The sequence below is a fragment of the Podarcis tiliguerta genome, assembly GCF_965153285.1.
Source record: "Podarcis tiliguerta genome assembly, chromosome: 17".
Lineage (NCBI taxonomy): Eukaryota > Metazoa > Chordata > Lepidosauria > Squamata > Lacertidae > Podarcis > Podarcis tiliguerta.
Genome location: NC_139550.1, coordinates 30,942,586 through 30,957,442, shown reverse-complemented (window position 1 = coordinate 30,957,442; position 14,857 = coordinate 30,942,586). Strand labels below are relative to the sequence as shown.

At 44.9% G+C, this 14,857-nt stretch overlaps 1 protein-coding gene across 4 annotated transcripts in view; it reads right to left on the bottom strand.

Annotated features, from left to right (window-relative positions):
- Positions 1–2,269: 2,269 nt before the first annotated feature.
- Positions 2,270–14,857, bottom strand: part of TSPAN16 (tetraspanin 16) — a 34,717-nt gene continuing 22,129 nt past the window's right edge. For 2 of the 4 annotated variants that reach the window (XM_083420683.1, XM_083420684.1), the window contains exons 4-8: positions 13,343–13,417; positions 11,275–11,382; positions 8,872–9,009; positions 7,673–7,756; positions 2,270–3,468 (exon numbers count right to left, since the gene is read on the bottom strand). In XM_083420683.1, the coding sequence (XP_083276809.1) occupies positions 3,412–3,468; positions 7,673–7,756; positions 8,872–9,009; positions 11,275–11,382; positions 13,343–13,417 (462 nt within the window). In that variant the 3' untranslated portion in view covers positions 2,270–3,411. The remainder of the gene's footprint in view (positions 3,469–7,672; positions 7,757–8,871; positions 9,010–11,274; positions 11,383–13,342; positions 13,418–14,857) is intronic. The other 2 variants (XM_083420682.1, XM_083420681.1) reach the window with 2 other exon arrangements.

Below are 14,857 nucleotides of genomic sequence, written 5' to 3'. Positions count from 1 at the left end.
GTTTTTGGCAGGTGAAGTGCTTTTGCACTCAGCGCCTCCCTGCCTCCCGCATTCCATGCTAGAGCGAGAGCCAGGTACTGAGATGAACTGCGAGTGAAGCCCACATCCTGGGGGGGGGGGGACTTTTAAGGATAATGACCCTCAATCATCCTTGTTTTTCCTTCGCCAGTGATCTTCCACTATCATGGGAGCTGCCTCCATTAGGACAGACCAGAACCGGAAGCCAAACAATGGCACTTCTAATACAGTCTCATAATGTGTCAAAGCCAACCAAGCTTCCCTGCTTGCCATGCCGAGGTTGTTTGGGTCAAACAGGACAAAATAATCTCCTGGGGCAGGGACCACAGAAGAGGGCCTGGCTTGAAACAACGAGGGAGTGATGGAAGCATGATGTCGGGTGTTCTTGTCCTCTGTAGTGCTCCAAGGATTGGTGCATCTTGCTTGGATTGATCAAGGGAAAACAGATTGGACTTGATTGTACTTTGATGGACGTGGTGGTTATTCCTCTCCGATCGGTACATCCCAGTTCCCATCTCTCCACCATTTTGCAAACCCAAGTAGAGCTTTTTGCCCAAGATTGAAAGCCAGACTTGTATGTTACATTCCCTCCATCAACATACATTTTACTCAAAGAAGGTAGAACTAGACACCCGGTACCTCAACACATCAGGGAAGTTCTGGATTGAGATCATTAAGGGAACTGACGGTTATTATTTATTACACTGTAATAAAAACACTTTTTTTTTTTTACTTTGTTATGTGGATAAATGAAGTCATATAATACATACAGATTAGCTTCCCTCCTATCAATGAGCAGGAGCCTTCACTAATTAAACATTTCAACAAAGTATACTGAAGTTCTGCTCATATGAAAATTATTATTTGTTAAATTTGTATGCTACCCTTCAATTGACAGCTGGTTAATCAGCTAAGCATACTTTAATAAGCTGACACCCTTAAATAACTAATTTCTGTACTTTCAACAGATATTGCCTGCAACAATCTCAGTTTATTAAATTTGAGATGGAATTACAAATTATGGGAATGAAATACATTTTGGCAATCTGGGAAGGGCCTGGGAGCAGAGGCAGGCAGGCATGGAGGAGAAAAAGTCCACAGAAATTGCTCTGCCCAAAGGGCATATGCAGCCTCAAACAGATTGCATAGCTCCCTTCCCTCCCTGAAATCACAGGAACTTTGCAGTGGCACTTGTGCATCTGTCATGAACGAGCCAACCCCCAGGGAAGGTTTGCAGCCAGCCCTCAGGGAAGGGTTGCTGCCAATTGAAGGAAGCAGCCAGGAACAGAGAGGGTTAACTGCCATGCAGGGTGAGCATCGTCCCCCGCCCCTTGGAATGCAGGCTGATAAGGCAATGGCAGGGAGCCAGCTAGAACACAGTCAAAGCTCACCGGAAGCACACACAGGTGGGAAAGAGTTAAGAGACAGCCTCTCAGCGAATGGGGAAGGGAAGGGAGCTGACCCCCTCTCTCCTGAGGTCTCGGCGAATGGGAGGGCTCCAAGATAGGAAAAGAAGTACAAAACGTAAGCTCAGTTGCATCTGGTATCGCCGGAAGCAGCTTTCAGAAGGGTCATCATGATTAATGAGAATGGCGGCATGTTAGAGTCATCTGGAGAACTCTGTTTTTGCAATAAATCTTCCTTTTTAGTTAACCACGCTTGCTATGTTATCAAGTTGGAAACTGGGACTCCTGACAGCATCCCTCAGCTGTTGGGAGGAAGGCACATGATGATGATTGTCCCTTTGTACCTTCCATCTTCCCCATCACCATCCTGCTCCCCTCAGCCTGCCGCACATCTGAGAGTACGGCAATTGTGTGCACCGATCAGCTGGGGACTGGGAAGAAGACAAACAAGCGATTTGCTGAGATCCTACCTTGCCCCTCCCCACTGCCCAGCTGATTGGGCAGCGAGCGCTCCAGTTGAAGAACAGCCTTTACCAAAGGTGTCATGGGCTTTGAAGATGCTCGAACTCAGGATGAAAGGGAGAAACGTGCTAAGAGGAAGGCACGCTTGGCAAACCCTCACCGTGATCAACTCCCGCCCGGAATCCAATGTCCCCACTGTGGAAGGATGTGTGGATCCAGAATTGGCCTCCACAGTCACTTACGGACTCACTGTTAAGACCGTGTTCATGGAAGACAATCTTACTCGGCTATGAGTGATGGCCAAAGAAGAGGAGCATTGCTGAGTGATATACTCCTCAGCTCTGTCCAGCGCCAAAAAACTGGGCTGCATAGAAGCATGAGAAGAGATCTCAGCAATCTCTTCATGTCTTCTCCCCACCTAGCTGATGAGCATGCTGAAGCTAGTGTGTGTGTGTTCATAAAACAGTTGTTGGTGGGGTGTTATATGTGTGTGTGTTTGTGTGCATATGTGGCTCCCGACTCACTGGCTCATCCTCATGTGGTCTTCAGGGCCATCAAAGTTGGTCCACCCCTGATTTAAGGTCCCATTGCTGCACACAGTGGTACCTCAGGTTAAGAACTTAATTCGTTCTGGAGGTCCGTTCTTAACCTGAAACTGTTCTTAACCTGAGGTACCACTTTAGCTAATGGGGCCTCCTGCTGCTGCCGCGCCACCGGAACACAATTTCTGTTCTCATCCTGAAGCAAAGTTCTTAACCCGAGGTAATATTTCTGAGTTAGCGGAGTCTGTAACCTGAAGCATATGTAACCCGAGGTACCACTGTATAGTTTAAATCTCCCCTTCACTAAAACTGCACACCTGATCGCCCTGCATACCCAATAGCAGGCCTGTACAGATCAAAACACAATTCAGCCTACATCACAAATCAGAAAGCAAGAATGCAGGTTTGAGGTTTCCCACAATCAAGCAAGATATCCCTTTTACAAAGTAAAATAAAATTTTCATTCTCTATTACACCAGAGCCAAAGGACCTTAAAAATGAGACGTCTGCCCAAATTATAGCCTCACAAATGAGACACATTATTATGTTGAGGGACAGATTCCAGCCAGGCAAAAGAATTCAGGGAGGGTGCAGAATAGGGCTGGCCTGAGAGAGTCCCAAGGGAGAGATGGAGAGGCCTGGGAGGCCATATTTAGCCCACAGGCTGGATGTTCCCAACCCGATATAAAGGCTACCCTGGATTTCCCACTACGTAAGGTAAAGGAAGCACAAAACAATAGGTGTACATAATTTTCAGGACATTTTTTTTTAAGCAAGTACTGTTAAACTAGGGTTTAATGATTAGTGATGGATTAGTAGCTAATAATTATGAATGAGGATGAGGATCATGTCGCTCTTTTGATCCAGTAAAAGTTATTGCCACATCTGCTCTTTGAATAAGGATGCTTGCGATGTCTCTTTCATGGCTGGTGCAGAAGCCAAGAGCTGGAGCCAGAGCTGTGCGGTAGGTAGCCAATTTTGCTTCAGGCGTATGTACCAATCTGACAGTACAGGATCAAGGAGACAGCCAGGGCAGCCAGCTAGGGGGCAAAAGGACAGGTGAGACAGCATTTTACACACAGGACCCTCCTTGGAGACATGGAACAATGCTGTTGGCCATTTTTACTATCTCGTCACGACGCTAACATTTCCTGCAAACACATCAATTGGGAACCGGATTACAGGAGGAGGAGGTAATAGATTGCACAACGTTCACATGGAAGTGATACTGTTTATATACACATCCTGCACCGTCTCGCAGAAGAGCCCACAGCAGCAAACTTGTCAGTACTAGAACAATACAGTTAAGACTCCTAAAAATAGTTTAAAACTCCTAAAAGCAATCACCTCCTTTCAAACTAATCATTTCAGGGTTGCCATGGACATAACTTTCAACCATCAAATATCTGGGTAAACAGGAGTGATTTTAAAGTTCTCCTAAATGTTAGTACAGTGGTACCTTGGTTCTCAAACTTAATCCGTTCTGGAAGTCTGTTGCAAAACCAAAGTGTTCCAAAACCAAGGCGCGCTTTCCCATAGAAAGTAATGCAAAACGGGTTAATCTGTTCCAGACTTTTAAAAACAACTCCTAAAACAGCAATTTAACATGAATTTTACTATCTAACGAGACCATTGATGCATAAAATGAAAGTAATAATCAATGTACTGTACTATAAAAGAAATAAGACAGTATTGTAGATGATAAAATTTAAAATTATTATTTTTCCCTTATCTGCATTTTTCCCTTATCTGCAATAGTCATTGTTTGGATGGGGGGCTTTTATCCATTTCCGCAGTCACACAATTTATCAATCAGTAGCTGAACTGGGTTCCACAAAAACAAATTAATCGAAAAAAGCCTCAAAAACAAAAACACAAAATAAATAGTAAAAACAAAAGTGCCAAACTTAATCCATTGCGGAAGTCCGTTAGACTTCTGAAATATTTGGTACGAAGAGGCTTTCTAAATCACATTTTTAGAGGACCAATATTCCAAGTATGGGAAAGAAATAAAAATCTATTGGAAAGGAAGACACCTTGGTGGATTTCACCAATAGAGGTTTTAACTGTCAAAAAAATCAATATGGAAGGGAAGAATGCTACCTATGAAGAACTTACGCGCAATACTGATCAAGGCATCAAACTCAGACCATATGAAGAGATAAAAAATTCATTTACAGGGTGGTTGCAATAAAGGTAAAGGTACCCCTGCCCGTACGGGCCAGTCTTGACAGACTCTAGGGTTGTGCGCCCATCTCACTCAAAGAGGCCAAGGGCCAGCGCTGTCCGAAGACACTTCCGGGTCACGTGGCCAGCGTGACATCGCTGCTCTGGCGAGCCAGAGCCGCACACGGAAACGCCGTTTACCTTCCCGCTAGTAAGCGGTCCCTATTTATCTACTTGCACCCAGGGGTGCTTTCGAACTGCTAGGTTGGCAGGCGCTGGGACCAAACAGTGGGAGCGCACCCCGCCGCGGGGATTTGAACCGCCGACCTTTCGATCGACAAGCCCTAGGCACTGAGGCTTTAACCCACAGTGCCACCCGCGTCCCTGGGTGGTTGCAATACCACCAGGTAAATGATGTGTTAAAAGAAGATAAAAAGAAACTAGGATTTGAAGACAAAAAAATCTAAATTTAATGTGGAAATTATAGAAGGTAAGAACAAAATATTGTCTAGGTCATACGATATTCTACTGGAGTGGTACACAAAAGACGAGGAGGTGAAGGAGGTTATGACTAAATGGGCGATAGACATTGGTTATAACATCGACTTTGAGAAGTGGCTGGAATTGTGGAATACTAATATGAAGTTCACAGTGTGTACGGCACTATGGGAAAACTTGTGGAAAATGATCTATAGGTGGTATCACACGCCAGTGAAGTTGGCCAAGATTTATAGGTTGAAGAACAAAAGATGTTGGAAATGTGGAGAGGTAGAAGGCGACTTCTATCACATGTGGTGGTCATGTAGCAAAGTGAAAGGCTTTTGGGAATCGATTTATAACGAACTTAAAAAAAATTTGAAATATACTTTTCCCCAAAAGCCTGAAGCTTTTCTGCTAGGAATGACAGGTAAAGAAATTAAAAAAGAAGATAAGATATTATTTCTATATGCCACTACAGCCGCAAGAATCATGTTAGCACAAAATTGGAAAACGGAGGTTATACCCAATATAAGTGATTGGCAGGTTAAAGTGATAAATTATGCCGAGCTCGCTAGAATAACAGGAAGATTAAGGGATCAAGACGAACAGAAATTTCATGATAATTGGAATAAATATTTGATCCATATTGGAACCAAATTTCAGACGACACTGGCGGGGTTGAAATAACTCTAACAGTAAGTGATTTGTAAGTAAAAGAGATAAAATACATGACTGTAAAACCTATCTGATACTTACCAAAGGAGTGGAGGGAAGTTCAAGGCTCGGCAGAGCCTAAAACAACTTTGTATTATATTTATGATTTGTGGAGTGGATATGATATGTGCAAGTTATGTAATGGATTTTGTATATGTCTTTATGTATATATATATGTAATATCAATAAAAATTTATCGCAAAAAAAGAAAATAAGAAAATGAAGGCGCAGCTTCTGATTGGTGCAGGTGCCCCGGAAACAATAGCCTACAACCTCATCGGATGTTCGGCTTCTGAAAAACTATTGAAAACCGTAACACTTACTTCCAGTTTTCGGCATTTGGGAACCAAGGCGTTTGAGAACCAAGGCATTTGAGAACCAAGGTACCACTGTAGTGAGGAAGACTGATGCACCTTCCTAGAGAGGGCATACTAAAAACAGAGGACCACCACCTAGGAGGCCATGCCCCAGGTCTCTGCCAACCGGGCAACTCCTAATGGCAGCACCACCAATGGGGCCTCATACAATCTACAATCAGTCCAAGGTGGTTGATATTGGGGGAGGTACTGAGGTCCCAAACCATTTAGGGCCTTGAATGCCAGCAGTGCAGTAGCTCAATAGCAAGCAGTGTAGTACTCTAGGGACTAGATCAGGGGTCAGCAACCTTTTTCAGCTGTGGGCTGGTCCACTGTCCCTCAGACCTTGTGGTGGGCTGGACAATTTTTTTTGGGGGGGGGGGGAATGAACGAATTCCTATGCCCCACAAATAACCCAGAGGTGCGTTTTAAATAAAAGGACACATTCTACTCATGCAACAACACGCTGATTCCCAGACTGTCCACGGGCTGATTGAGAAGGCAAATGGCTTAGGTTGCCTACCCCTGGACTAGAGAAACATAGTCCCATTGGACTATGTCTGATTTTTATTGAACATTTGTTCCTGTTTCTTTAAGGGGTGGTTTTATGCCAACGAGCATCAATCCTGATTTGCTAATGGGATTGTTAAGCATCTCCCCATTAATCATTTGTTCTTGTTGTTGTTTAGTCGTTCAGTCGTGTCCAACTCTTCGTGACCCCATGGACCAGAGCACGCCAGGCACTCCTGTCTTCCACTGCCTCCCGCAGTTTGGTCAGACTCATGTTTGTAGCTTCGAGAACACTGTCCAACCATCTCGTCCTCTGTCGTCCCCTTCTCCTTGTGCCCTCCATCTTTCCCAACATCAGGGTCTTTTCCAGTGAGTCTTCTCTTCTCATGAGGTGGCCAAAATATTGGAGCCTCAGCTTCACGATCTGTCCTTCCAGTGAGCACTCAGGGCTGATTTCCTTAAGAATGGATGCGTTTGATCTTCTTGCAGTCCATGGGACTCTCAAGAGTCTCCTCCAGCACCATAATTCAAAAGCGTCAATTCTTCGGCGATCAGCCTTCTTTATGGTCCAGCTCTCACTTCCATACATCACTACTGGGAAAACCATAGCTTTTACTATACGGACCTTTGTTGGCAAGGTGATGTCTCTACTTTTTAGAATGCTGTCTAGGTTTGTCATTGCTTTCCTCCCAAGAAGCAGGCATCTCTTAATTTCGTGGCTGCTGTCACCATCTGCAGTGATCATGGAGCCCAAGAAAGTAAAATCTCTCACTGCCTCCATTTCCTTCCCTTCTATTTGCCAGGAGGTGATGGGACCAGTGGCCCATTTGTTCATCCTACCCCTTTTTCAAGGCATTTCCCTGGCACTTTCCAAAACCACAAAAAGCTCTTGTTTTGTGGACTTGTACAACAATGTCCTTTAATCCGCTTTAAACTGCACAAAGCTAATGTTCTGGTATGCAAAATGCTGACATTCTGGAAGCACCTGGGGCGATCAGCCATATATGTGTGAGCTTACCTCAAGGGCTCCAATAGCTAGAGCCACCCCTCCAACAATTTTCCCATTGCGGCTCAGAAACACCTGGAATTCATTCAGGCAGCCCTGGAAGGAGACATAAATACATTATGCAAAGGAGATTGCTTCAGAAATATGCTCACTACCACTGATACTTCCATCTTAAGCTTACATATCTTGACTTTTAGTAATGCTATAGACACATCAGTTCTTGGATCAGGTTGCCAGCAAATGTAACTTCATGGATTTTCCTTAATAAGAAGAATAGGGCATAACAGGAAAAGACTTCTAAAAGGCTGCAACTTTAATGGTAAAGTGTATTATTATCTGTCTGGTAGAAAAGAGTTGAGGTTTTTTGGGATGAGCTGATAGATTCTAATGACTTTGATTTACTTTCGTTTTGGTATGCCTAAGAAACTTGCTTTCCTTTTTTGTCTTTGTTAATATTCTGAAATTCAATAAAAGCAATTTGGAAAAAAGGATATAAATTACATTTTTCTAACTATAAGAAATTCATTTTTTAATAAAAGGAATTATTACGTGTCTTTAAAGGCACCACGTTTGGGAGCTCTGGAACATAAAATATTGCTTTGAGGGTTAAATTGGAGGATTATGCGAAGTTTGTATGTTTTTTTAAAATTGGTTAATGCATGTTGGCATATTGGCACAGACACCATAGAAGCCAGTCTGTTTCTTCTGCTGCCCTGACTTTGCCTCCCTTGCTCATATGGGGAATAAATATCTCTTTGGTGTGTCTGTAACAGCACCCGTGGTTGGTGGGGTATGTTGTGTTTTTGCAATTATGTTGACTATCCATTCTGAATACTGCCAGATCATAATAACCTCTGGAACTCATTGCTACAAATAAACCGGTTCATTGGTTAGCAGCACTATCAGCACCATTCAGAAACATGTAAGCAGCCTCCACGCTCTTCTCCCCCATTGTAACACACGGATGATTCCAACTTCAGCCCGATCAAAAAACTACTTTGGCCTCTGATCTTCTCTATTGACAGAAGAGAACTCCTACTATCATTTCTTATTTTCCAGATCAGTCGTAGCTGACCCAGAAGGTTCTGGCTTGCCAGTTTTTCCCTGCCACAAAGATTGATGGGGCTGAATTTGCTTTAAGCTCCTTGTGATCCCATGACACACAATAACACAAATACATGGAGTCTGTGCTCTCTGGGAAGCCAAGTTACCTGTTTGTTGTGGTCTACTTCGGATTCTTGGCACTCTTTGTTGTCTGAGCAGCAAAAGGAGGGGTATTTCTCAGTGTGTGTTTGATAGAAGTAGGAATTGTTGAAATCAGTGTAGTTGTTGAATCCACAGCATTTCAGCTGCAAACAGAGAAATGACCATCTTGTTTTATAGTAGCCGTTTTATATCGCATGCACATTTGAGATTGGGAAGCAGCTGTTGAACAAAAAAGAAATTCTTGCACAGTGACATGCAATGGGGTGACCATCCAGATGTGGACTACAAGTCCCATTAGTCCCTGTCAGCATGGCCAGCAAGGATGATGGGAGATGGAGTCGTACAACATCAGGAGGGCTGTAGGGATATCACGGAGTGGACAGTGAGGTCCGGAGGGAGCACACTCTCCACCAGCAGGTAGCCACGGTCTGCCTGCACATGTGACCCTGGGGTGCAGGAAAATCTCCCCCTCAGACAAGCCACAGGTGTCTGGAACATGGTTCCCTATGTCTGACCTTTTGCGGTCTCAGCAGTCAGCGGTGTCCTGTCTGTAACCTTTGTCCCTGAGACCTTTTGTCTCCTTCGTCATACACTGTGCAAGGGGAAAATGACGCTGTGGAACAGGTGCCAAAATAACTTTGTACCACCCCACGATCTCGGGACGGAAGATGTGTAAAGGTCACAGCCCCAAAATGTATTTGCCTGGCTTGCATATTTGTCTCAATAAAAGGAGGCTCCACAGGAATGGCAGCAGCTCGCTTCAGCCCACCTGTGCGCAGCTCACATGATGATCAACACCTGCCTTGGGCCTTCACTTCAGAGGGCAAATGATTTCCCCACCCCTGATCTAAGGAGAGCAGTTGTGCAGAGCAGCTACCTGCTCTGTTAGCTTAAGGCAGGCACCCCCAAACTTGGCCCTCCAGATGTCTTGGGACTACAATTCCCATCATCCCTGACCACTGGTCCTGTTAGCTAGGGATGATGGGAGTTGTAGTCCCAAAACATCTGGAGGGCCAAGTTTGGGGTGCCTGGCTTAAGGTGTACTCGCATTACTGCCTTAAAGTGCAATGAAATTGTCCCCCACAACATGTTTCACAGCTCTACCCCCCCCCCCAGCACTTCACAAAAGCACAGCTTCAATTTATTTCTGTCTGTGTTCACACCAGGGGATGCTGTCAGGGCAGGAATGCCTTTATCGATTGCAAAGGTGTGCACACCTTGGCTATTTGAATTAGGAATGACTTAAGGACTCCAATCCTTGTGAAGCTGGCTTGAGAAACAATAAATCAAGCAGCAGTATCTTAATCAAAGTACAGTCATACCTCATGTTACGTTTGCTTCAGGTTGCGCGTTTTCAGGTTGCATCCCGCGGCGACTCAGAAGTACCGGAGAGTTACTTCTGGGTTTCACCACTCGCGCATGTGCAGACGCGCAAAATGACGTCACACACATGCGCAGAAGTGGCGATTCGCGACCCGCGCGTGTGTAGATGCACAGAGGTGGGTGGTGTTCTTTTCAGGTTGCGAATGGGCCTCCGGAACAGATCCCGTTCTCAACCAGAGGTACCACTGTACAAGATACATAAACATTTTGGGCAATGTCCCGTGGAAATGGCTTAAAAAACCCAGCACTGGAAACACAAGTGAGTGCACAGTAAATGGAAGTGTTGTGAACACGGCCTTAGAGTTGCAGTACAGGAGGCGCCAAGAAAGAAGTTCGCTGTAATTTTTTTTTTTTTTAAAAAAAGCACACGTGTTCATCTTCCTTCAGGCACAAAACTGGTTACACCAGCTGTTCAGATGATAGTTGAACTGCCACAAAAATCAGAAGGAGACCAGTTAAGGACTATCTGTTAGGGAGTCATTCATCCAGAAACAGGGAGAAGATCCCAGAACAGTCGTATGTAAGTGGGAGTGGTACTTCAGGCATGCGCAGCTTCAGCTGGAAGTGCCGATAAAAGAACTTTCGTTTTTTATTTTTGCAGGTGACTGACCAACAGATGCTGTCTGCAGACTGCTGCATCATGACAGTGTCTGCCTGTATCTTGCTGTTCAAAACAGAAAGAGGGACTGAAACTTAAGTATGCCATTAAAGCTGTTGCTATAATGATTGTGGGACGTGGGTGGTGCTGTGGGTTAAACCACAGAGCCTGGGACTTGCCAATCAGAAGGTCGGCGGTTTGAATCCCCACGACGGGGTGATTGTAAATAGTGCTACTGTGATGCGTTTATGACCAGTCAAGCAATAAATCTCTTGACTGCGTTTTACGGCATCCACAAAGCTCAAGGCACATTTCAAAACATTTCAAAAAGTATTTGGAGGCTCTTTCAAAACCTCCGTCTTACAACACCAGAAATTAGGATTTATCCCGAGATAGATGGATGCCCCCAACAACAAACTTCACTCACCTCTTTCATTGTTGTTGCCCAAATGCCTGTGATGTCCTCTTGCTTGCCGTAGTCCTCTTTTAAAGTCTTCAGGGCCCAATTTTGCAAGTGCTCAACAAATATATCTGCCTGCAACCAGGAAACAGGTGAGTAAGAAAATCATAACTTCCATAAAAAACCATTAAACCAGGACTTACTTCCACTCATGTTTTATACAATAGGTTAAAACTGTTGCTTGCCCTTCTTCTCTGACACTGGATGAGCTATGGAAGTCATGGAATGTTCACAAACATACTGAATTTAGCAGATATAATGAAACAGAATGTTGGGGGGAAACACAGCTTTAGGAATAGTAAGATCAATTTGGCTGAAGAAAATAGTGCCCAGCCAAGAAGAGTGCTGTAGCAGGAGGCAACACAAATATAGGGCGCACTTGGAGGCTGACAGCTAGGAAAGTAAGTGGGGAGGAGGCCCAGAAGAGAGGCTAAAGGACTGGGGAGACAGCAGGAAGTCAGGAACCACAGGAAAATATGAGTGGATCATGCACAGACTTGAGGAACTGACAGCACTCCCAAAAAAGAGGAGAGATGGGGAAAGGTTGACAAGACCTTTCTTGTTCAGGAAGGACTATTTAATGTTGGCAACAAGTGAGAGACCTTGCTCTGCATTTCATCATTTTCTGTAGCATCATTTGAGCATGGAGCAAAGACGTTTTTGTTTTGGTGCCCACCTTATGGAACTTCAGTCCACAGGAAAACACACTAGCCCTTCCAATACCCTCTCCTGGTATGCCCCGCGGAGGACCTTAAAGTCCACAAATAACAACACTTTGGAGATCCTGAGCCTCAAGGAGGTTAAGATTGGTCTCAACTAGGGCCAGGGCCTTTTCATCACTGGCCCTGATGTGGTGGAATGCTCTGTCACAAGAGACTAGGGCCCTGCGGGACTTTACATCTTTCCGCAGGGCCTGCAAGACAGTGCTGTTTCGCCTGGCCTTTGGTTTGGACTCAGTCTGACCCTTATGTTTCCCTCCCCTTATGGTCTTGATTTATCAGCTACTTTAAAATGAGGCTGCATTTTAAATTGCATTTTAACCTGTATTTTAAATTGGTTTCTTTTCTTTTCTCTCCCCCCTCTCTTTTCCCCCCATTATGTTTTTGTTGTTGTTTAGTCGTTTAGTTGTGTCCGACTCTTCGTGACCCCATGGACCAGAGCACGCCAGGCACTCCTGTCTTCCACTGCCTCCCGCAGTTTGGTCAAACTCATGCTGGTAGCTTCGAGAACACTGTCCAACCATCTCGTCCTCTGTCATCCCCTTCTCCTTGTGCCCTCCATCTTTCCCAACATCAGGGTCTTTTCCGGGGAGTCTTCTCTTCTCATGAGGTGGCCAAAGTACTGGAGCCTCAGCTTCAGGATCTGTCCTTCCAGGGAGCACTCAGGACTGACTACCTTAAGAATGGAGAGGTTTGATCTTCTTGCAGTCCATGGGACTCTCAAGAGTCTCCTCCAGCACCATAATTCAAAAATTATGTTTTTACTGTGGTTTTATTGGTGTTAGCCGCCCTGAGCCTGGCTCTGGCCGGGGAGGGCGGGGTATAAATAAATTATTATTATCACTATCACTATTATTATTATTATTATTATTATTATTATTATTATTATTTAGCTTCTGCTGGCTACTAAGTGCCACTCTTTGTTGCTTATGCTAAGGGGGTGCTAACCCTCCCCCTTTCCTGGGGCAGACTTTTGTAATATGGAGTGCTGAGAAAGGATAAAATTTGGCACCCTTTTCCCTTTCCCCTTTCATACTGTGCATGCTCTTGTCCACTGTATCATAGTTTTGCATACTCTTGCATGCCCTGTGCGGGGGAACCGCCCCCATCACCCTAAATCTGGTGCTGCCCACCCCCCGGCCTTTTTCAGAAGCTAGTGGGACACCTTAATCCAGAAACAATGTGAGAATTAAGAGGTGGTGTTCTGTTGCCTCCTGCTGGTAAACAACACAGATTCTACTTCTAGTCAGGGATCCTTTTTGCCGCAAAATTCGAATTGCAGAAGCCACAAACTCCAGATGCCAGCACTGACTTACCACAGAAGAGAAGAGAAGCACCACGATAGCACCGGCCACTTCTGCTATGAAGAGAATCAGTATGACCACAAAGAACTGGAAACAGAGGGAAAGGGAGGAGGAATCCACAATTAGCAAAAAAAGGAGAGAGCTCATAAATGCCAGGGGAGAGATCACCTGAGGGTGCTATTCAATGAAGATTTACTCAGAGGAGACTCATTGAAATTAATGAATATAATGAAGTTGAGCAAGAACTGTGAATTAAACTTAGTTGAATATTACTTGGAGCTTGGGGGACTCAAAGTGGAACGGTTGCCCATTCTCTTCACCATTCAGCATATAATGGCCTACAACTTCAGGTTAGAAAGCCTTTGAAAAGGTTTGTTCTCGTGGTGCCTTTCTTCCTCTGAGGTAAACCAGGTTTTTTGGTAACATCTGTCATAGCCCAAATATTTCCACTCTGCTTTCATGCTGTTTTTAAAGTCATCAACGCAATTTGAGGTCATGGGCAAACCTGGGCACATCACCTCTAACATCTAACCCCAGATAATTTAATAGGTTTAAAAGCATCAGTCCCCAGTACAGATCTTAGTGGACCATAGTTTAGTACAGAGGTGGGGAACCTCAGGCCTGGGAGCCAAATGCAGCTCTCCAAACTCCGTTATCTGGCCCTTGGGACTCTTCTCAGGCTACACCTCCTCTGCCACACCCCTCATTGGTCCTATTTCACATCGTCAAGTGTCTTTGCCTGACTGGAATGTGTCTTTGAACTCTGATGATACCCGTTACTTCTCTGGGTGGAAGATAAAGGGGTGCATTTGAGTGTGTGTAAAACTAGCCAACATTAGGTAAAGGTAAAGGGACCCCTGACCATTAGGTCCAGTCGTGGCCGACTCTGGGGTTGCGGCGCTCATCTCGCTTTTTTGGCCGAGGGAGCCGGCATACAACTTCTGGGTCATGTGACCAGCATGACTAAGCCACTTCTGGCAAACCAGAGCAGCGCACGGAAACGCCGTTTACCTTCCCGCCAGAGCGGTACCTATTTATCTACTTGCACTTTGATGAGCTTTCGAACTGCTAGGTTGACAAGAGCAGGGACCGAGCAACGGGAGCTCACCCCATCACGGGGATTCGAACCGCGGACCTTCTGATCAGCAAGCCCTAGGCTCTGTGGTTTAACCCACAGTGCCACTCGCGTTCCTAGCCAACTATACAAAGGTGAAATTTAGATTAGTTGCTGTCACTCTGAAAAAGGTTTCCTACCCATTGTTTAGCACGAGAGCAAGCTGTAGTGAAATTTGGATGAGCTATGGAAGTCATGGAATGTTCACAAACATGCTGAATTTCGCACATATAATGAAACAGAAAGCACAACAAAGAGATCAGAAGTTTTCCCACAACTGCAGCTAGAATTTTGTTAGCTAAGAATTGGAAATCACAAGAAGTCCCGGCAGTGGAGGAATGGCAGACGAAGATGATGGACTTTTCGGAGCTAGCTGACCTGACTGGAAGAGTCCGCGACCAGAAGGAGGAGGA